We start from the raw sequence: 23,635 nt of genomic DNA, 5'->3' as shown, positions 1-23,635 counted from the left end.
CTGGTGTGTTTGTGTGTGTATTTCCTAAATTTTTTGCTTTGAAACCCCGTAATCTAAAGAAGAGTTCCATATCACTCTCTTCCATCATTTTGAATATTATGCGTGCAAATAAAGGTATCATTTCAGTTGCTCTACATCTTAAAAGAAATTTCAAGGTTATATTCTGTTATCTTGGAGGAATTTGGGGTTCTAGTCTTACACGGTTCTGAGCACATGGGCTGCAGTCCTTATGTAGAGTTAAGTCTTCTTTAATCTCATTGACTTCAGTGGAATTGAAGTGGCCTGTGTGCAGGATTGAAGGGTTCAGCTTTAACTCTGTCAAGGACATTTTAATTATAAATGCTTAATTTTAAACATTTAGAGAAGTTATTGGCATTCTTTGAATGTAACTGAATGAAGTGAGTCAGAAAAATAAAGAAAGCAATCCATTTTGATTTCAGAACTGCTACGAGGAACTGCCCTGCAAGCAGTTCATTCTTTGAACTCATGTATATATGGCTTGAACAGCTTCTGGGATTACTATTTTAAACATGTCATAAAACCTTTAAGCAGATTTCAATGAAAAGAGTGGCATTGGGCTGATCTTCTTGCAGCTATACCTCTTTGGTAGCATTTCTGAAGGAAGCACTTGGTTTTATGAGAACTCATTATCAGCTATGAGTACCAGCCCTATGATGCCACTGGATCAAATTTTGTAGAGTTTTCCTAGCCTTGAGGCTAGCTGGTTTCTGATATTACCATATTGACAGTATTATGACTTATGTTTAAAATAGTAATCCCAGAAACTGCTCATGCCTTATATACAAGACATGACTCCAAAAAAAAAATTAACTGCTTTAAGGTAGCTCCTTGAAGCACATATCATTACTGTATGAAAATGAGGCTTGCCGGGGGCTCGCTTGGAGATGGTGTTTCTACACTTAGAAGCTCTAGCACTAAGAGATGATACAGCTTCTATGTTGTTTTCCCCATTGATTCCTTTACATACCTTTCCCCGCTGCCTACCGCACAAGGAGTCCAGTTTTACCATCCTGCAGGCAGGGGAAAACGAGTGGAAAAGGAAGACCAAAGTGAGAGACATATTGACTGTGTCCTTGTTCAGCACCTTAAAGCATTTAAAAAAGCAGGGATGGGGAGCTTTTTTCAGCTGCATTTAGGTTTCAAGGGCCAGACGTGGGCAGAGCAAAAGTGGGAAAGTTATGAAGGTAAATTTTACCTTTGTGCAGTAGCCTAGTTCCTTCTGTCTCTCACTTTTCTCTGTCTTCTCCTTAGACAAGCAATAGAATTCAGGGACACATTCCAGCCAGACAAAAGCACTTGGGGCACGAAGAAGGGACAGTGAGGGGTGTGGCCTGGGGAGAGTTCCGAGGGCCATATAAGGATGTCTGAAGGGCCACATTCAGACCCAGACCTGGCATTCTTCACCCCTGATTTAAAGGTGTAGACTGGACACTATCTCAGGTTGAGGATCTGTCAGCCACAGCAAAAGGCGATGGGTAATGATTCCTGTATTTTCTTGTGGCCACAGAATCTTTGAAAAGGATATTATCCCTAAATCAGTTTTGAGTGTATGTGCAGACTTACATCTGGTTGAATTGTATGTGTGTAGTGAATTATTATGTCCATAGCACATAAGAGTTAATCTTGGCTGCTTTTGATATTTTAAATAATTCAAATATATGTCAGATGCAGGTGATGGGGAAATGGTTATGGGGGAAGGCCAAGAATAATAGCATAGTCACAGTTAGGAGACAATATTTGAAGCAGAATAATCAATAGCCCAGTTGGCTAATAAACAATAGTAGTTTGATTCATACATAAATATATTTTCTATGTTTCAGTTTTTGTTGCTGATATGCTAGTTTACATACCTGCAGTAATCTTGTACTGTTGTTATTTAAAAGAGACTTCAGCTAAGAGGAAGGTTGGTATGATTTCTTTTTCTTTCGGACTTGCAATGAAAACTTTTCTTCTAGAATGGAAGGCAAGGATGGGGCTACTTAATGCTACAAAATCAGAAAATATTTTCTTCTAACATAAAATTGATAGCACAAATTGCTAGTTTGTTTTATAGCTAATAATGTTACATTGACCTCAGTTACTGGAAAGCCTTGCAAAAACAAAATGTGTTGCAAGTAATGTTGACCATTTTTTCATATAATTAAGAAACAAGGATTGCAAAAACAAACATAGTATGCAGCATAATGCAAATTATATTTTTACTCAGAAGTAGGTCCCATTAACTTCTGTGGAATTTAGTCCCAAGAAAGATCGCATAGGATTGTGGTCTTGTTTTTCTTCATTATAAATACTTTTGCCCTGCTTTTCCACTAAAAATGCCCAAGGCTGCTAACAATCTGGTAATTGCCACAGGAAAAGCCTTCTCCCAGGCCACCTCCAAACGCCACTCAGATGTTGATAGGACACAGGTGTTGATAGGAACCTCTACATCAGACGTACCTGCTCACATTGGAAGAGACTTTCTTTTTAGCCTTACTTGCGCTTTAGATGCTCCCCGCCCACTTCCAATGTCCCTGCCCAATGAAGGTCACAGATCTTACTGTAGTCAAATGTTTGTGTGTGCTTGGGGCTAAATTCAGTACATGCTTTTGAATCCCACATTTAACATTTAGACTGGCTCTTTTAATAGCCACGAATAGCTGGCGGAATCACAGTTTTGGCCAGTAGAACAAGATATGTTTGTAGAGTGATGCAGTGGATTCTCTGTTGCCTTCTATGCATTGTTTCAGCTGGGAGAAGTGAAGTGTGTTTATGGTCACATACTCTTTCGAGGTTGCATGGGGATGAAAACATTTTTTCATGGGCAGCCTGGGCTGCGTACCAGTAGGCAGCAGGACAAGGGGCAAAATGCAGAAGAGCAATGGATGTGCCTCTTAACTTTGTATTCGTACAAGTAGGACTACATTCCAGCCTTGCAAAAGTCGCACACTCCTTTCCATCTGTCCTCAAGTCCAGTAAGCAAGCGCCATCACAGTTCAAAGCCTCATTCCAGCAAAGCAGAAATACTTAATGAGGATGCAGACCAGGGCTGCTGAGGAGAGTGGCCTGAGGGCCACATAGAGAGGCTTGGAGGCTGCACTTGGCCCCCAAGCCTGAGGGTTCCCCACCCTTGTTCTAGTATGTGATGACTTATTACAAAATTAGCTTCTTTGTGTTTCTTTTAATGCAGAATGTCTGTCTTTCTTTCCCAGATTTCTAGTGCTCTCTGCATACTGCTTTATCCGGGACTCATTCTGATTGATTATGGACATTTTCAGTATCCTTGCCTATTCTGTGATGTCATTTCTTTACACTTTGCCAATTCAATGGATTCTCTTAACCCAACACCAATCTATTTGCTATAGAGCAACAAGGGGTGTAATGGTTTAGGGGAAGTATGTGAACAGGGAGGAATAATTCCTGTTCATTGCATAAGATATTTATAAGAGCAGTGAAATAGATACAGATAAAGGATACAGCCTGGTGCACGCTTACTTCAGAATTAGCCCCATTTGCACACAAGAGCAGCTCACTCCCAATGTAAACATGCATAGGATTGTGCTGTTAGGTATTAATGGTACAGCTAAACATTTAAAACAACAGTTATTGCATAATCTGGGTTTCTTCTCTTATGCTGAATGTGTGGATACATGTTTGTTCAGTATGAAGTACGTGGTATAAATACCCAAAGGTGAGTTCACATAGGCATCTTTATCTCAAGATGACTGAAATAAAAGTTGTATGTGTGAAACAGCCATCGGAGATTAAACAGCAAAGATAACAATTTGATGTCACCTGCCGTTATCTCAAAATGAATTTCAGTGGAGGCAATCCATAGGAATGTACTATGCATGGATCCTTATGGAAAGGTAACAAAACTGCACATCATTATGATGGTTGCAGCCAGTATGGACAAACTACAAATTTTCTGGGTCCTTGTTTCATGTTATTTGAGAAGTGTAGGAACTGCTCCCCAGCTCTGCTTGCTTTTGCGTTTCCAGTAATGCCAGAACAGAGACACACAGATGATGTCGTTCCTTCAGGTTCTTTCATATTGGTGTTTGAGAGCTCAGGGCAAAATCTCCTCACAGGTAAATGCTTTGAAGTCACATTTATTTCAACTGTAAGATTAATTAAACCTCAAATCAAATTGCTTAAATCTCTCCCATTGAAATCAGTGGGACTTCAGACTTTCACAGGATTAAATTTATGGCATGGGCAATCAGTAATGGTGGCAAGAGGAGACCATCTGAAGTATTTCCTTTTTAAATCTGTTTTGTCCTTAACATTAAAAACATATATAATTCCGTGAGCCTTGGCTTTGCTTTGTGGGGAGTGCTTTGCCTGTCTTACGATTTGGACCTCTTGGGCTCAATAGCATTCTGCTTGGCTCTAAACTACAAACAAATGGAGCTGTACCATTCATTGCCCTTCTTCAGCTATCTCTTGGGAAAGTGCTTCAAAAAAGGCCTGGTGGGGAAGGGGTGAGTATCTTTAAAAGTTGACATCCAGAAAATGGTCCTGGAATGCACTTAGGCAGGCTTGCCTTGGGAATTTGTGCATGTCATTCATTTCTCGATTAAGCTTTTGGAGAAGGGATTCATGTCATTATAATTCTTTACTCCCCCCCCCTCCCCCAGAAGAACATTTTCTCCTAAGTCATTAAATAACATACTAAATAGTTTTAAGAGTGTCCATAGTGTATCAAAATACACACGACTATCTTTTCTCTTCAACACCTGTCATTAGTTAAGCACAGGTCACAAATGGACACCCAGATTTAGAAGATAAGAGTTTAGCATATCTTTTTTAACATTTAACAGTTTTCTTATCCCTGATCTCTCCTCCTGTTAGCTATCTCAGGTTAGGTTATTTAATGTCTGTCGTTATGCACGGTACTTTAAGTCAGCTTTATGTTTGAGAGCACACAAACATTACTGTTTTCTTTCACATGAGCACTTCTTCTTCAGGGCTTGGATTATTTTAATTTTTTTCTTACAGGCTGTTACTGTTAATGAAACTGGGGTTTACCGTAGGTGTTTCTTTTGCTCTCTGTTGGCTCCCGTTTTGCACAGACGTTGAACAAATTTTGCAAGTGCTCAGAAGGCTCTTCCCAGTTGATCGAGGTTTGTTCGAGGTATGCCTCATCTTCCCTGCCCTGCCCCCTTACAAGCTTCTTGTAAATGTTTTATATTTTTAGCTCCCTTGAGAAACCTTCACTTTGACCCTTAGGGATTTCATGTGGAAGATACACCAGAAGGCTAGTAATATGATCTGGCTTCTCTGACCGTCATTTCTTGCCAGTTATTTAATCCAGCGTTTAACCCCTAGCTCAGCTGGCATCTTCCAGGATATTATATGAGTAGACAACATTTATCCCATCGTCAGATCTATAGCTCAGACGTACATTTTTCCGTTTGACCAGATTCCATAGTAATTAACAGCGTCCTTGCTCAATCTTATCTAGAGGGTCTAAAAAAATGAATACATACTGGATTCTCTTTTTTTTACTCTTCTAAAATAGTCATTGGACTGATGCTAAAATGTTACATGCTTTAGAAGGCATTGAGATTCCTGATTTGCTGTGTTGGAAAGTGCCATCTTGCTTTGCTAAAGTAAGGCCTAAAGGTGTTGAGCATAAAGCATATGATTTTATTACAGATATGACTTCTATTGGGTGGTGTGGGGAAGAGAGAGTGAGAAATAGTGATACAACTCATCAGTGGACTTACTTCTGAAAACCATTAACATCCCTGGTAGTGGTGCTGGCACATTGGTAGAAAAATTTAGGCTCACTTGTATGTTGACATTTTACACGAAGTGTGAGGTATATAGAAATTCACAAGCCAAAGAACTGTCAAGTAATTTGGTGCGTTTACATGTGTATTTTTAGGGAGGCAGGATATGTATTTTTTTGATACACATTGCTAAGTTTCGCTGATGTTTTATAATGAAGAAACTTCACACGATTTTATCCAGGATAGCTCAGGGATTTTTGATCTAATGTTAGCTGAAATGTTTTCTGAGTTGAGCAGAGGAGTGACTGATTTGGATATTAATCTGGATAAACTGAGAAACTGTCTACGTAAGCAGTGCACGGTAAGTTTATACTGGGTTGCCTGTGACAGGTTCTTTGAATTGGTTCCCATTTACAGAGATGCCTGCAAGTGCTGATAGTTGTAAAACTTCTCTGGCTATTAAACAGGCATCTTATATGTTTGTGGGTGCTGCCAAGCACTTGTCACCTTCAGCAAATTTGCAGTGTGTGTTCTGTACACTTGTAAGTGAACAAGGAGGGATGTCTCAGTTGTTGGTAGTAGCTTTCTTGCTGTTATGTCTACACAGCTGTGATTCAAGCAGCTGTTTAGGGATGAGTTTCATGAGCATGCTAGCTGTGTGGTTACAAATTTAATTTGGAAAGTGATCCTAGCACAACTGCTAATGTCTTTAGACTTCTTGATTTATTAGGGTTAACTCTGTCATTGCTAGCAACTAGCAAGCAGAGCTAAATATGTTCTGGTAGCAGAATGTGGCAAAATATAGTGTGGCTTCACATTTGCAAAAAAAAGTTTCAAATTTCTCTTACTTAATATGCTACAGTATTGTTATAAGAGATTTTTCTAACACAAGCTCTGGCTCTTGTACTCAGTAACGTACTTCTCTGTTAATTAAAGGCTTGTTTTAATCAAAATGACATTGCCCACTATTTTGAACCAAGGTCACACAGATGCATTTAATCTCGGCATCAAATATACATCCATGCAAAAAGATCCCTGCCATTCAATGTATAAATAAGGCCCATCAACACAAAATAATGCAACACTTTAAATATCTTCTCAGGATAAAGTGGCCAATGTTTGGTGCACCATAAGTGTTTTTTTCAAAGTAAAGGCAGTGCTGTCAGCAGAAACTCAACTTAAACTAAGGTAAGTAAGAATAGAAGTCCATAGCAACTTTCAAGTCTGAATTATGTTACACTGTTGGTAGTATCACAAGATAGTATTTTAAAACAATGTAATAATATTGCCCTCTCTATGGTGGTTCCCACGTCTGTGGAATGCCCTCCCCTTATGGTTATGAGTGGTGCCAACATTGTTATCATTTCAATGCCAGCTGAAGACTTATATCTGCCCAGGCATTTTAAGTTTTGCAAGTTGATTGCTATTTAACTTGCTTTGTTTTTTCTAGCTGCTTTGATGGTTTCTTTTACAATTTATTGTTTGTTTTATGATTTGGTTGGTTGGTGTTTATTTCATTTTGTGTTCTGTACCTTACTCTTGAATCTGTATTGATGAAGGACAGGTTATACATAGTTTTTAATAATAAATACATTAAACATCAGATTCTGGCACTGGTTCAACCATCCGCATGGAAACAGAGTTGATTTAAACTGTTAGTAGTACCATGTGGTTGTTTTCTGCTTGTTTAATTTGTGAGTTTAAAATTTGGAAATTCAAAACAGGAACCTTATTATTTGTTTTTTATGGTATGAAAAAATCAGGTTTGATCCATAGTTTTAAGAAGGTGAATCCATTGTTACTGAGGTAGCATTTTTAATGCATTATTTTATGTTCAGCTTTGCCTTAACATTCCTGACTGCACTTCCCAGTTGCATAAAACTAACTCTGCAGCCTTCTATCAAAGGATTTAAATATGCTTTGGTAAGTGTTTAATGAACTTTTTAAATTTTATTTAATGTAACGTTTGTATGTTTTATAAAAGAAACAAATATCTTTCTCCATTCACACTCTGTTCAGTTTCATAGAACAACGTATATATGCACCATACGATCTCTTCCAATAAGAAACCAAAAACCTGGCCATTCTGAGTGACCATAGGTGCTGTATCTCAGACCAGTCCGACTGCTCATTATTCTTGTTTGCGCACCAAAACATGGTGCTCTAGAAACAGATTATGAAGTTGGAATCATCCATACGTCAGAAGACTTATTGCTTTCCTTCCCACAAATACATATGTACATATGCACACACACACAATCATATATAGGATGAAAATATATCACAGAATGGAAATTAGGATGAGGTGGCAAAATATGCACAGAAATTGCTATATAGACCATTTGGCCTATGCAGGAAATCTGGAGCAATGTCACCCTGGCAGATGACTGTCTAGCCTCTGCATGAATTCCCCTAGTGAGGGGAGCCCACTACTCTCAAGGTAATTGGTGCTATTGAGAAACTTCTGAAGTCTATCCTCCTGTAATTTATGCTTATTACACCCTTGTTCTGCCCTTTGGGGCAGCAGAGAACAAATTTGTTTAAAAGCTTATGATGCAATTTATCTGGTTCTGAAGACTTCTAGCTCACCTGAAGTATTTCCTGACCGACTTGGAACCACAACTCCTAACCTCTCACCATAGATATAATTATAGAATTGTAGGGTTGGAAAAGGTTCCAAGGATCATCTAGTCCAACCCCGTGCAATGCAGGAATCTCAACTAGATCAGACCTGATGGATGATACATGATCAGTCATGCTACTTGTGCAAGGTTGCACACTTAAAAGTTATTTGGGCAGTAGAGTTCATCTATTCATGTCACATGGATCATTACATATTAATCTAGATTAAGGAGAACCAACTCCGCCTCCTGGGAATGAGGAAGCCAAATTAAATAAACATTTATGTGGTAGCCTAAACAACTGCAATCCCATTAGCAGGCCTGTTGGTCCAAATTGCCCAAAAAGACTCATAAATCAGATGACTAATATTTGGGGCTTGGAGAATAGCCACTGTATTGCGATTCTCAATGTTCTTTTTTGACCTATCCCTTATGTTAATAATCTCTGATAAACAGCCACCCTTGTCTCCATTACTTAAATTTTGAAGTTTATCTGTCATTGCATGCTGAAGCTTTGCCTAAATAGTCACACGGTACTTTTAAAAGGATCAGTAAAGTTACACCGCTGTGCTACTTTGTATTTCTTAAAAAATACTTAAAATACTTTAAACAAAACACGATGATAGCAGTCCTCCAGCAATACGTAAGTAGTATTCTTCAAATTGCTGAAGGGAAGGGAAATGCCTTTAATTTTTTGTTCTATAATTTTTCTTCAAAATACAAAATCACGCAAAAAAGCAGAGGTGGATTTAAGGAAGCGTGACTGGTCCAGCAACACAGGGCACAGTGTCCTGGGTGTGTCACATTCTACAATAATGTAGAATGGAAGGCGGGGTGGGGGATAATTTTTTGTGTTGCATAGGCCGCTGCTGAAATTTGAGACCTCAAGTTCCACCACTGAAAAAAGCCTTATATGGATGAGTGTTCACTTCTTATTTTGCTTTTTTCCAGATCAATATTACTTGTAAAAAATAACAGTAGTTGTTGCAATAACTTTTAAAAGGAACTGTGCTTTTCTCTCGAATGTTGTTTTTATACTGCAACTTGTTGGGAAAGCCTGCTTCTATGGATACATATAAGCTGTTCCTGAATAGCAAAAGCATCCTCTACATGTTCCTGTCGATGGAAATATAAACAGTACTTGTTGCCTCTGTGTTAACACTTGCTAACTTTGTTTTTAACAGGTTAGCTGTGCATTATCCTTCTTCCTGTTCTCATTCCAAGTGCATGAAAAATCTATTCTTCTAGTTTCAATGTAAGTTGTATTTTCTGCTTTAAAAATATATTGCATCATTATCTGTTGAAATGGGAAGTAAATAAACAGCACATCTGATGAAGTGGATCATGGGATCTGATTTAGAATAGGGCTCCAGCACGGGTAAATCTTGAATGTGCCGAAGCACAAGAGAATTGGTTCAACAAAACAACATTATTCCCTTTGCCCAGGGTGCATGAAAGTGTATTTAGTATGCCTAGCCAAAGGAGGTGCCTTCTATGTGTTATTTTTGAAAAGCTAAATGTTTTAGAATGCATTGTTGTCTTCCATCCTCTTTTCTTTTTACACCCATCATGTAAGAAGTAGACCTGGGAACTGGGAAAAGTGTGGGGAGGTGGAAAAAGTAACAGCTCTAAAATTGATCCACATGCTTCAGAGATGGTTTTTGCCAAGTTCACAAGATGCTGAACATGCATTGAAGTCACATGCTCAGCAGGAACCGTAGAACCAGGTTCCTATATCACAGTAATGTCAAATCTGACATTTACTTGGGATTTACTTGGGAGCAAAGAGCAGTTTTTGCACCTGTAGGTCTGTTTGCCCAGAATGTTAAACCATGGTGTAGTGCTACACGCTTCAGCTGAAATGAATCTGAGCAAGACTCAGGCTTGCACGCTACTCCTTTCCTCCTACATAGCTGGAAGGATGTTTCTAGTATTTACTTTCCAGCTTCTTTGGAAATTGTCTTGTTTTATCCAGACCCACAAACTGTAGTTAAACCAGCCAGCTTCAGAAACCATGATTTTAAAGCTGGCTTGTTTTGAAACAGAAATGTTGTTAGTATGTCTTTCTCTAGGTCACCTTTATGTGAGCGTCATTATCATTCCCTTCAGTTAACTACTTTCAGATACAGTGGTACCTTGGTTTGCATACATTTTGGATTATAAACTCGTCAAACCCGGAAGTGTGTGTCCTGGTTTGCAACTTTTTTTTTTATTGCAACCCATTTTGGGGGGATTACGAACAATTTTTGGGGGGAGGCCCCATTAGCGAAAGCGCGCCTTGGTTTACAACCTATTTTGGTTTACAAACGGACCTCCGGAACAGATTATGGTTGTAAACCAAGGTACCACTGTATTTGCTTGTCTGTCAGAATTGCTCTGATTGACAAGGAAAGGGATATGGCTGAATGATGGAACACGTCTGCATGCAGTATGTCCCTGGTTCAATTCCTGGTCTCTCCAGTTAGAGGTGGAAAAGGCTCTTGCCAGAAACACTGGAGCCCGTCAGCATTGACATTACTAAGCAAGATGGGCCTCATGGTCTGACTTGGTATAAGGCACCTTCCTGTGTTAAAAATGAGTCAAGTAGTAGCAAAGAGTGGGACTTGCAATAGAATGTTGAAGTGTGGGGTGACAGTATTGAATATGCCAGCCAGCCAAGCTTTCTTCCATTTTCTAGGCTCACTATAGTTTGCTTTGGTTCCTTTGCCAATGCCTCATCCCGACATCCCACATTCAGTAGCTACTGTGCATACTTAGCTCTCCCCTTACTAAATATTGCTAATACCTTTATCTTGGTTTCTCAGTGGCCTTGTTTTGGTTACAGTTCTGGTGGCACTCACCATTTGGATTTTCTGTTGCTATATATGCATGATTGTAAGAATAGTAAGTGGTGTTAACATTTCACTTACCCCCATAGGAAGGTGCATAAATAATCTCCATGTGCAATTTATTTTACTCTGTTGCCCTAATGGGCTGTTTGGCCATTATTGTTATGTATTGTGTATTAATGTGCTTGTGGTCTGTATTCTAAATAAATGCCCCTTACTGTTGTTTTGCATCACTTTCGTTAAAATAAAAAAATAATGTATGATGCAGCAGCTCCGCTATCAACTAATTGAAATGTTACCTTGACAATGTTTATGTAGGTTTTATTTGCTTTCCCCCATAGACCCGTCTGCTTAGTTATACATGAAATTCCTTTTATGTCTACATGGTTTCTACTCGTTTCAACCTTCAGGTGAGTTGGAATATTAGTATTTCTAAATAATTCTAACTTGAGTTTATTGAGGACTCCCCACCCCCTTATATATTGTTGGGCAAATAACCATGATAGGGCATGAACTAACTTGTCTCTTTCTCCACAGCATGCTCCCCCTTCTCCTGAAGGATGGCCTGCTCCTGCCATATATTGTGACAACACTGGCCTTTCTCACAGTGTGTGCAACTTCTTTCTCAATATTTGAAAATACTTCTGAAGACGATATGCAGCTAAAGCTTTTCCCCACTTCCATTAGGCGATGCATGCCATGGTTCAGAACATTCTCAAAGGTTATTAGGAGTTCAGTAAGTAACTCTTACAAAAACCTTGTCTTTTGTGCACTGATTTGTCTAAGGGGTAGATGCTTTCCTTTTGTTTATGTGTTTTAAACATAAGCTACTGTCTAGTTGCCAAGGTCCCCAGTCACACCGCTGCCATGATTCCCACTGTGTGCAGATGCTGCTGGTGGAGAAAACTGCTGGAACATTTTAAGCAGTTATCTGGGGCAGCATCTGACACTTTTAGTGTGGCATGAAGAAGCTGCAGCATGCCTTGGATTGCACTTAAAAACAACAACCCTGCAGTTTGGCTATTATGTTCAAATCAACCAACTGTGGTTAACGTTGAAACAAGCATCAAGAAAAGAGGAGAGGGAAGGATGTGAATAGGAAGTTTGATCCAGCTCATTTGGGCTTGTTCACCTCACACTAAACTATGGTTAGGTTCAGCATCCTAATATGGACAACATGACCATGTTTGCATCAACCCTGGCAATTGGTACATAAGATGTCATGTTAGAGACACATTGTATTTTCTGAAATATCTTCCATAAGGATGATGAAAACAGAGCACCTAAGCAATGAAACGACTTATTGGACATTGTAAATCAGTGATAACCAGTGTACCTTTTCTCTCTCCTTTCAGTTCCTTGTCTCAATAACTCTGATGGGCATCCTGACTTTAATGAGTGCTACATTGGATCCTCCACAAAGGCTACCAGATTTATTTCCTCTAGCTGTCTCTGCTGTATCCTGCTTGCACTTTCTATTCTTCTTGCTATATTTTAATGTCATTGCAATATGGGAATCAAGAGATAGCCGAAATCAGAAAAAAACCAATTAGGTCAAAGTGCCAACCCGCAAAACTAATGACTAAAGCGAGGGGAAACCTTTTAATATTTTCATAGAACTATGTCTTAAATCATATGTAATGTGAGGTATAAATTGCTTTCTTATTTTATGTATTTGCTGGGGAAAGCCACACAAAAATGTTTACATGTCAATTTGTGCTGTTTCAGGAATGTGAATAGCCATTATTAAGGGAGGTTTGAAATGGACTCTTTGTATGCAATAAAAGGGAAACATCATACTTGATTATTTGTTGAAGATGGAAAGCTACTGGTACCTTGAAAACAATTAAGTAATATTTTGGCCACCTTTACTGGCTTATTTTGAATAAAATTTCCAAATTAATTTAATAGTATGAGTTTCAGTTTAATGCACTTCAAATGAAATGTGTTGGGGATGCAGAACCATATTTTATGGCGTATCTTGTCTGTTGCTACTAAATGCTGTCTCTTCTAGCCTATTTGATTACATACATTAAGCTGCCTTGTACAATATTTCACTATTCTCTATGATATGCTTAAAATCATCAAGGCCACTGAACTAATATTCATGACTCAGTGTCATGGTTCATGCTTCCATGACAGTCTTATTTCAGTATTAACCTTTATACTAGCTAAAAGTCCATAACAAGAGTTCCAAGGCGCTGTTGTGGCCAACATTATTTTTAATGTACATCAACATGCAAACCTCCCAGCAATATGCAAATTTTATAGCCAAAATAGCATTTTAGTCATATAGATTCTAATTTTATAATTCTAATGCAGCAGATCACTAAGAACTCAAATTGTGCGAAGTCCTTTTTCTGTGGGACTCTCTTGTAACAGTCTTGATATTTAATAGCCTGCAACTCAAATATTGTTGGGTTTTTAAAAATTAAGTTATTGCAAGAATTCAAATCCATTTGGAATTCTTTGGTGCTTGATGGTTGTCTCCATGCCATCTGCCTGCACTGACAAAAGTATACATGGCGTATAAAGAATTAGACCAATTTCTAGCAGCCACTTATGAAGACTTGACATTTCTGCTGTATAGGACACATCTTCATCATGGACATGAACAATCAGTTCATTGTTCCTAGCCAAAGTCTGACATTCAATACACATTGACTTTGAGTATTCATTTTAAATACAAAATTCAACTAGCCTCTGATTTAATTTGATATGTTGCCATATTTTAGCACCTTATTCAACAAGACAATATACACTTATCATCACATGCTTCTATTGCATGTCAGCTCCACCCAAATTTATTCCTTTCTGCTGTTCTGAAAACATGTACAGCCATAAGACAAAGCCCTCAAAATGGGATAAAGTGGTACTACATATTTCTGATACAGATTTTCAGTTTGCAAGTACATGGTTTGGTTTGCTGCCATACAAAATGCAACATAATCTGAATATAGCTCTTTACAAAGCTCAAGCTGCCTAGTATATTGTGCCAGGAAACCAAAATTCTGCATGCACAGTTACAATCTATTATGCAAACAAATGCTAATGATGTCCTTCCCCTCTATTTTTCTAATGGCCCTGCTAAGCTCTATGAAAATGAACAGAAGCTGAGAACATAGGTTCAATCATGGGGACTTGAAATTAAAACATTGTGCTGGAATGTGAAGATTATTAAAAGTAAAGTTGCCACAAAGCAGTAATACATAATTTATTGTATTAAAGGGAATGATATCTCACACCAATGAAACTTGTATTTTTCCTACACCAAGTGAGCCTTCTAAGTCTCAAGTATACAAACACGTACACACTTTCAAACTGTATTCTTTAAAGTTTTGTATATCAATCCAACAAAGGTCCAGTGTGCTAAAAGAAACTGCATGCATAAAATGTTTGTTTAGTTCCTGTCAGTCTATATCAAGCACTCCTGGTTCCCAATATTGGATCAACGATTATACCAAACAGATGGTTGGCTCTGTCAGCCTGGACGGTGCAATTGCCTCTCTTTTGGGTGTGCCCCAAATCCAGCCAAACTTCCTTCACTGTTGACCATCTGTTGGATGGCTTGTTGCTCAGATATGTGTGCAAAGAAACCCACTGGTGTGTGCAATTTCCCCTGGAGTGGAGGCCCAGCGTCCCTATGCAATTTGGATTTATTTATTGTGAACGGAAGAGGATAGCATGTGCTGAATGTGCAGCCTTGTCACACATAGTAATGAAAGTTAAATCCTCAGCCGGGAGTTGGATTCAGAGATGCCTTGCACCAGCGGGAACTGGTGTGTCAGGATAGTTGGAAGAACCTCCCCACTTCATCGCAACAGTTCCCATACTATCCTCTAGGATTCTCAGGGCTATGTAAGGGGAATTGCTTGGTGATGTTTCATGGACCAGGTAGGAAATCTCAATTTTCCAAACTGTTGTCTGGTTCCAACCCAATGTTTTACTGAATGATGACATTAACAATAGTCTGTTTTTACCCCATTCTTAAAGCTATTAGTGTGGTATGAGAGGTGATTCCCCCCCCCCCCCACATCTGGCAACCAATGCACCCTTTTGGTTTCAGAAAATACATGAGTCTAAAAAACCCAGGACACAATTTTTATGACCCACTAGTGTCTATGGTGGCACATTTGCCAGAAGTAATGCATTTAACGTTAACTCTGAATGTGTATACTTGGTTCTGACCAAACTAAGTCTCCTAGCCTCCACATATGAAAGGGCTATCTATCTATGGATCACTTCCACATTTCCCTTATTAAATACTACCAAGCTTAACTTTACTCCTTTCTCATAGCAGTTATTCCTCCCAAGAGGCATAGGTACCGCAACCACTGGAGAGCCAATTCAAAGTATGGAGCAACTTGGGCCTAGTGCCAGCCTCACCTGTGTCTAAAGCCGCAGATGGGGAAAAGCGGGCATATTCAGTCTCTAGAGTGCTATCAGAGTGCTATCAGCAACTGACCTGCTCCAAAATGAGGATTGTGTGGGTTTTCATTTACTTCATTAATTTGTTAAAAAAGTAAAGTAAAGGACCCCTGACAGTTAAGTCCAGTCGTGAACGATTCTGGGGTTGTGGCGCTCATCTCGCTTTTTTGGCCGAGGGAGCCGGTGTACAGCTTCTGGGTCATGTGGCCAGCATGACTAAGCCGCTTCTGGCAAACCAGAGCAGCGTGCAGCAATGCCGTTTACCTTCCCACCGGAACGGTACCTATTTATCTACTTGCACTTTGATGTGCTTTCGAACTGCTAGGTTGGCAGGAGCAGGGACAGAGCAATGGGAGCTCACCCCGTCACGGGGATTCGAACCACCGACCTTCCGATTGGCAAGCCCTAGGCTCTGTGGTTTAGACCACAGCACTACCCGCGTCCCAAGTACAGTTTGGCAAAATATTTCTAAGATGTTGAAGCACTGCAAAAATCACTCAGGGAAGGAGAGTGTGAAACAGTCGCTCTTGCTGACAGAGCACTGATCTCACATTTCCATTAGCCATTTCTTCTGCTTGTAGTCGTCAGAAGCCCAGAGCAAGTATTCCCCAGCATAGAAAAACATTAGTTTTATGTGTATCTCTTTTCTTTGTCCTTCAGATGGCCTTCAAGGGTGATAAAGTGCGAGTTATCTGATCTACCTTATGTAGAACTAGGAAATGGTTCTTAACAGACCCAGCTGTTTCTGAAAAGAGAAAAAGCTTAGTACAAGTGGCTGAGAAGCAGTACTTTAATAGCCTCAGGCTGCAATTCCGAAGAAGCCTACAAGGGAAGGAGCCTACAAGTCCCAAGGAAATCAGTAGAACTTACTTGTAAGTAAACATGCTTGGGACTGAGTTATGATGCCGCAAACAAATGAAGAGGCAGCAATGATGTTGCCCCAATAAAGTCCCTCAAACTGTGTAAGTGAAACTGACTAGCAATTGCATCTTGAGAAGAAAAAGTCCCTCAACCTTTTCCTGCTTAAAAGCATATGCATATATTTGAAGTAACTAGCACTGATAGCAGTGAAATACTTTGAACCGTAACCTAAAACCTATACTCTTTACACTGAAATGTCTAAGCAAATCACTTTTTTAAAACAATTTGTCAATGCCAAATTATCTTTCAAAAGTTTTATTCTATAAAAAGAATTGTGACCCAATTATAGTTGACAACTTCAGTTTTGAAATTGGTACATGCCAAACAACTTATTACTGTCTGCTTGGTTGCAAAAAGCTTCTTGCATGGGCAGAAGGCACTTACATTCCACACCGGGAGCAAGGGCTCCACAATTTCTACCTGTTTGTCTCCCACCCCTTCAGCAGTTCCCAAACCTGTTGTATACAGCCTTCTAACTTTCAAGAGCAGCTTTCGGGGGATCAGAAGGGGACCCAGTGCAAAGCAAGAAGGAAAACCTCCCTATGTAGTGTCTTCAAACCATCATAAAGGGTATATATACAGAATAGATGAGCAAGCACATTTTTAAGGCTCCACTCTTTGCTTACACTCAAAATGGTGAAGCTGGCATTTCAGTGTCAGTCATCTGAGAAGGTACATGCCTCAGCCTCACCACCACCTAAATTTCCATTAAAAATAATCTTTATGTTAAAAAGTCATTAAAGATGTACTTGGCCCTCTAAACATTCCAGCATAGTTACCATTTATTTTGACTGAAACATGATATCATTTGTGGATCTCAGTACATGCTAGGATAGGTTTTACTGATTCCTGTCCCTGCAGGTACTATTGCAAAGAAACATTAATCTCTATGGTGTTGCTTTTTAATGATTTTGCAGCATAAGTTCAGGCACCACAAAGCAGGAGAACATACTGATAGCTTTGCTAGCAGTGCAAAACTAAAGTTATGTGGTGCTTTTGTAAACCAAAGTAACTAATAAGGCATTGCAAATGTTGCATGTGAGGCACATACGGTTTTGCTAGCAAAACGATGGTAGCGAGCCAAAGATAGATGGAAAATTGCTTCCTTTTGGGTGTGCTGATAAGTTGCATAAACAATGCCCCGCATATTGGCAAGCAGTCTTCATTGTTTGTGGTCAAACTGGCACTCCTTCAGAGAAAGCATGGAGCATATCATTACTGTGAAATTTACAGTTTGTTTGAAGGCCTGGGAAATAGTGTCCATCCTTAAGCACAGCTCTTCTTCCCAAAACATGAGGGGAAAACTCACAGAGGCCTTTTACCAAGGTAGGGCAAGCATAGGGGCCTGGTGCAGAAATTCAGCTTGTGTCGTTACCCATTTGCATAAAAGAGCTATGGAGAAGTGTATTATTTACATTGAGATTATCTGGTTGTGCAGATTGTAAAGTTTAAATTAGACGCAAGAAACTGTATCTAGATGTGCACCTGCCTAGTGCACTGAGCAATCCTTAGCTGGTATTTGCTGGGGAGATAGATTTACAGGCGTTTCTTTTCAACCTTTTAAGTAGGATCAGGCAGTTGTAGAATCTTGCAGCCAAGCAGAATATATTCTTCAGATATGGCCTGTGTAGGTTAAAAAATGATTAAAATAAACAACAATTTTGGCATCCATGTTGCCCTTTGAACACACTATTTGTGGTTTCCTGTGTATATACAGAACACCTAGAAAACAAAATACCCCACTTCCTTGAAAGCATCCTGGATGTTAAAATACAAATGCTTCCCAGTATTATTTTAGTTCACAATTTAACATGGGGCAACCTCATGTGTCAGCTTAATATTTCAAGGGACATATTTCATGAAAATCCCCAAATACATTGATTCTGGTTGCTATTACCAAAAGCCAGTTTAGAAAGCTTTGACCTACAAAGGATTTGTTTCCTGAAAGGAGGGATATAAAGGATTAGAATAAAGAAGTATAAACTTAGACATATTACATAGCATCCTTGGGTTTGAATATGTTCTCTGTTTTGTGACTACCTTTCAGCAAACTCCTGTTTCTTTCCTAGCTGCTCTGGAATAACCGGAGGTGATTTTTCTAATTAAGAGGCATGCAAGAGCTTTTTGTGTAACTGGCAGTTCATCAACTGATTATGCCAGCTGCGTTGGCTACAATTTTGGCTTCCATCGACCAAGTCTTAAGACTTCAGCTTGCTTTCCTGGCATGAGCTTCCTACAGGGTGGTGTCCATTAGCAAGCATCGAAAGGAGACTGTGCATGCCCTCAATGTGCATGTAGCACCTCAGGAGGCGGGTGGGGAGGGGAAATGCTACACATAAGCACAAGTTACTTTTAGATGCTTGTGACAGATGCTAGAAAGTCTATTGCTGTGCTCGCTATGTTTGGAGCTTCCTTGGTGCATTTTATGCCATGGAGACAGGCAAGAAACCATATTAATGCACTGCTTTTCACATTCTTGCCGCCTGCCATAGCGCCAACGTTTCCCTTGGAGGAGCATGGCTGCTACTGCAAACCTGCAGTGTCACCTAAGCAGTGTTGCAGGAGCGGCAACCCCTGGATCTTTCTGCAAGTCACCTCCATTCACCTGGAGGTACATGTCATAGGTCCAATCAGAGGGATGGGATTCTAAACTGATAGGTCTTTCAACAGCTGGGTTCTTCTGCTTGCTGTATCTTGCAGAGAGACACTCTACTCTCTCAAACCTCCCTGAACTTTTGAAATTATGAACCAAGAAGACTGGTGGGCGTAGGAGCTGGCTTAGGAGAGTGGACTCTAGATCAGGGCTTCCAAAACTTAGGTCTCCAGCTGTTTTTTGACTAAAATTCCCATTATCCCTGACCACTGGTCCTGCTAGCTAGGGACGATGGGAGTTGTAGTCCAAAAACAGCTGGAGACCCAAGTTGATATAAATGGTTAGTTGGCCAAGGTTAGCAGCAGTTTAGTAAATGAGGGTTAGAACTTAGAGAAGGTGGGAAACAGGAATAAGGGGGTAGAGGAGAAGGCCAGAAACAGGAATCTGAGTGGGAGAAAGCTGGAAGGGCAACAAAAGAGCTGCCTGTTTGGCAAGAGGTGAGGATTCATATTCTGATTTCAAAAGAACAGCCACATCTTTGTCTATAGGCAAAATTGCCATCCTATCATGATAGCATGAAACCATTGATTAAAATAATTGAGCAATCATTAATTAAAATGCCATTTGGTAAAAGATATCCTGCAATCAACTTCTTTTTTTTAAAGGGAGTTCTGTAACAGCACAATTCATTGCACACATATTCAGAAGTAAGCCTCACTAATTTCAGTGGAGTTTATTTCCATCTTCTAGATTATTTGAGGCATGATGGTGTCTTTTGTACTGTGGCAAGAATAAAGCAGCCATGTCTGTTCCCTCAGCAAAAAAATTGTGGTGCTTTGCAGCAATAAAAATAGCACCTGCAGTATACCATACAGCTAAGTCTTTACTGTCCAATACCAACTGCCAATATGGCAGTTGATGCTCAGAACCCAAGACCCTTTTTTGCACTGTGTGTGTATAACAATGCAAACAGCACCAGGGATGCACAAGGGATGGCTTATGTTTGCTACACTGGGTCACCTGAGATTGAGCAGGAGTCCTTATTTTATCACTGACTGACATTAAGAACTGCTAACAATTCTTTTTTCAAAACTTCTCGTTCAGCTAATAATATAATGAAGGTGTTTGGAAGAGATGACATCCAAGCTACTATAAGACACAACGCTGGCCATGTGGAATGGGTAAAGGACCAGGTACTAGCTACAAAAAACAAATTTAAATGAAGCTAATGTAGTTCTTACCACATGTGTGAAAAACTGCAGATTTTATAAAAAGTGACAATCTGTAGGAGTCTGTAAACTCAGAAACAAGAGCCATCCATTTTGATGGACTTGTCATTTCCTTGACAAACATTTTCTAGCTTTGATTAGGGTTCTTGGCTGACATATTGGACAGGCTCAATGAACTTAATGTTTGCCTACAAGGCAAGACCTGGAATATCTTCATTATGTTTCAGAAAGGATGGCATTCTTCTAAAAATTATGCTATGGAATAGCTCTGTGCAGCAAGATAATTTAATTTTGTTTGTCTGGGAACTTGTGTCCTAACCACACATTCCTTGTCTACTTTAAGTCGAGGAACAGGATCTTGCTGCCCCCCACAACCCATCCTCTGGGCCACATGTTGCATACAATGCTGGAATGAAAAGGTCTACAGGAGGAGAGTTCAGTATATGCAGACCCAGCTGATGCAATAGTTTTTCCTGCTCAAATAGTTGGGGAAAGAGTAGATCACACAAATCAGACCTACTCAATTTAAATGGTGCATTAACACCATTTTGTCACATCCAGCTTATGAATGTGGGGTGGTCCTTGGAGGAGGGCATCGTGTTCATGTCCCACTGCACATATACTGCATGTTTTAAGATGAGCTGGGCTTTGGAAATGCCAGTACTCGAAAGTGAGAAACTTGTCTCATCTCGTGATTCAGCACACATATTCCTGGAGAAAAATGGCAATTAAAACAACATGATTTTAGTAGAGCTTCAGAGTAAATTTTGCCTTTGTGCAAGGGAACCTCGTCAAAGTTGGAAGTCATCCTATTTTGAGCAATTGTAAAATTACATCTCATGAGCTCTCAAGTAAACTAGATTTTCCTGAGCTAGCAAGAAACAAAAATGGTTCAAATACTTGCTAAGTTTGCTTTGATGCCGTGCCAAAAATAGAACGCACTTCATGTGGTATCATCCCAGCAAATATTTCTTTGGATGAATGAAAACACAAACAAAAAACTGTTTTGGAAAACATTCTGACATATAAACTTACACATGTGTGCTAAGTAATGCCTTTTGAAAGACATTATGTCTGAACTAGCCCAGCATATTGATTAATACACATTTTGGGAATTAAAGAATCATCAGTTTGCAGAGAAAATATTAATAATTAACTCTCAGAGTCATTTACATTCAAATTAAGTGAACACCAGTGAAAATAGCCCTCCCATTATGAGTTATTAATCAAGGGGTGCTAGAAATTAAGTCCCACAAATCTACCATTCCTCAAAAAGTTTCCAATAAACACATATATTTTAACTGTACTTTCAATTACAGATTTCAGTCCTGTCTTTTAAACATGAAGATCTCCTCACCTCAGTTGATGAGGGACTTAAGGTACTCAAAGCTGTTGGCAGGTTGGAGATAGTCTGTAAAACAAAGAACATTTTTTTCACATAACAAGAAAACCAATACAATTATATATTGCAGTTTATACTTACAGTATAGAAAATGAAAAATCTAACATAGTCACTGGACACAATCTAACAGGTAGTTGGGCCCACTGTTTTCATTGGGATGCATTCATCTTGTGGAACACAAAATGCTTTTAAACACGAAGTTAAAGCAAATGTTGAAGATTCTATCTTAACAATAGTGGCAAAAACAGAGGCTTACCCAAAAGGTTTCAGTGGGTTGTTAGAACTTCAAGCTCTTAGGATTTGGCAAAAACTGAGGTAAGAAAGAACTCCAAGCCTACCATCAACTCAATCTTGTGCTGACCATCAGAAAGCTACTTTTGTCAGGCATGTTGCTAGGTCAGCCTTACCCCAACATGGTGCTCAACAGATGTTCTGGACGACAACCCCTATAATCCCCAGCTAGTACAGGCCATAATCGGAGATCATGAGAGCTTACAAGGTCCAAGGCATTTGAAGGACATAAGATTGGGGGGACTTGATGCTTGCTACTTTAACGGCCCTGTGGCTGAGGCCCATGACACAAGCTAATTTATATGTATAGGTATCCCTGGAGATTGCTTCTTGGGAGAAAAGCAATGACAAACCTAGACAGCATCTTAAAAAGCAGAGACATCACCTTGCCGACAAAGGCCCGTATAGTTAAAGCTATGGTTTTCCCAGTAGTGATGTATGGAAGTGAGAGCTGGACCATAAAGAAGGCTGATCGCAGAAGAATTGATGCTTTTGAATTATGGTGCTGGAGGAGACTCTTGAGAGTCCCATGGACTGCAAAAAGACCAAACCTATCCATTCTGAAGGAAATCAGCCCTGAGTGCTCACTGGAAGGACAGATCCTGAAGCTGAGGCTCCACTACTTTGGCCACCTCATGAGAAGAGAAGAGTCTCTGGAAAAGACCCTGATGTTGGGAAAGATTGAGGGCACAAGGAGAAGGGGACGACAGAGGACGAGATGGTTGGACAGTGTTCTTGAAGCTACTAACATGAGTTTGACCAAACTGCAGGAAGCAGTGGAAGACAGGAGTGCCTGGCGTGCTCTGGTCCATGAAGTCACGAAGAGTCGGACATGACTAAACAGCAACATCATCCCTGGAGAATGAAGATGGTGGTGCTGGGGAACACTACTTTGCTTATGGGATGTGCACACTGCAAAGTCAACGATCCTATATATATATATATATAATGTGTGTGTATGCGCGTGTATAGGAACAAGCAGGAGATCTGAGACTCACCACCAAAGGTCCAGTCCCCGAAGACATCTCCTATGTCTTGTCCTGTGTTTATTATAACAGTATCAGGCCCCACAGTGGGCTTCTTACCATTCCATTTTGCCTTTTCTCCAACAACGCAACAAGTTAGTCAAGATACTGGCTTTTCCAGGGTCTTTCATAGAGTTCAATACCCAGTGGGGATTTGGGGTTACATAGGAAGCTCCTTTTACCAAAGTCAGACCGTTGGTCCATCTAAGTAAGTGTTGTAAATACTGTCCAGCAGCCAGGACTCTTTCCCAGCCCCAGTTGCAGATGCCAGGGATTCAACCTGGGACCCTGGCCATGCTAAGGATTGCCCTCTTACCACTGAGCTACAGCCCTTCTTACAGATTCTGGTCACTGCACCACACAGGCTCTGAGCTGAATCAGAATCAACTGTGATGTGTAGAGACCTTAACCAACTTTGCCATTCAATTTCAAGAGACCTGCCCAGGTCAAGGGGAGTTGCACAAGTCTTTCTATAGAACTACCCTAATCCGCTTGTGCAAAGTGGGGGAGAATCTTCTGTTCCTCTACCCATCCACCAGCACAGTGAAAGGTCATGATC

General features: G+C 39.9%; 2 protein-coding genes across 7 annotated transcripts in view; one reads left to right on the top strand and one right to left on the bottom strand.

Annotated features, from left to right (window-relative positions):
* The window catches only part of ALG6 (ALG6 alpha-1,3-glucosyltransferase), a 181,869-nt gene extending 168,779 nt beyond the window's left edge, over positions 1-13,090 (top strand). For 2 of the 3 annotated variants that reach the window (XM_053392195.1, XM_053392196.1), the window contains 10 exons: positions 1,842-1,924; positions 3,213-3,277; positions 4,299-4,484; positions 5,002-5,137; positions 6,841-6,926; positions 7,577-7,661; positions 9,544-9,614; positions 11,529-11,597; positions 11,725-11,923; positions 12,543-13,090. In XM_053392195.1, the coding sequence (XP_053248170.1) occupies positions 1,842-1,924; positions 3,213-3,277; positions 4,299-4,484; positions 5,002-5,137; positions 6,841-6,926; positions 7,577-7,661; positions 9,544-9,614; positions 11,529-11,597; positions 11,725-11,923; positions 12,543-12,740 (1,178 nt within the window). In that variant the 3' untranslated portion in view covers positions 12,741-13,090. Of the gene's footprint in view, positions 1-1,013; positions 1,206-1,841; positions 1,925-3,212; positions 3,278-4,298; positions 4,485-5,001; positions 5,138-6,840; positions 6,927-7,576; positions 7,662-9,543; positions 9,615-11,528; positions 11,598-11,724; positions 11,924-12,542 lie in introns of all 3 variants that reach the window. The other variant, XM_053392194.1, reaches the window with a different exon arrangement.
* A 3,297-nt stretch (positions 13,091-16,387) lies between these two features.
* The window catches only part of ITGB3BP (integrin subunit beta 3 binding protein), a 78,358-nt gene continuing 71,110 nt past the window's right edge, over positions 16,388-23,635 (bottom strand). For all 4 annotated transcript variants that reach the window (XM_053392193.1, XM_053392189.1, XM_053392190.1 and 1 more), the window contains 2 exons: positions 21,716-21,769; positions 16,388-18,159 (listed from right to left, as the gene is read on the bottom strand). In XM_053392193.1, the coding sequence (XP_053248168.1) occupies positions 18,097-18,159; positions 21,716-21,769 (117 nt within the window). In that variant the 3' untranslated portion in view covers positions 16,388-18,096. The remainder of the gene's footprint in view (positions 18,160-21,715; positions 21,770-23,635) is intronic.

The sequence above is a fragment of the Podarcis raffonei genome, chromosome 6, assembly GCF_027172205.1.
Source record: "Podarcis raffonei isolate rPodRaf1 chromosome 6, rPodRaf1.pri, whole genome shotgun sequence".
In the NCBI taxonomy this organism is placed as follows: Eukaryota; Metazoa; Chordata; class Lepidosauria; order Squamata; family Lacertidae; genus Podarcis; species Podarcis raffonei.
Note: the sequence above shows the minus strand (reverse complement) of the source record. Positions and strands in the feature narration are given on the sequence as shown.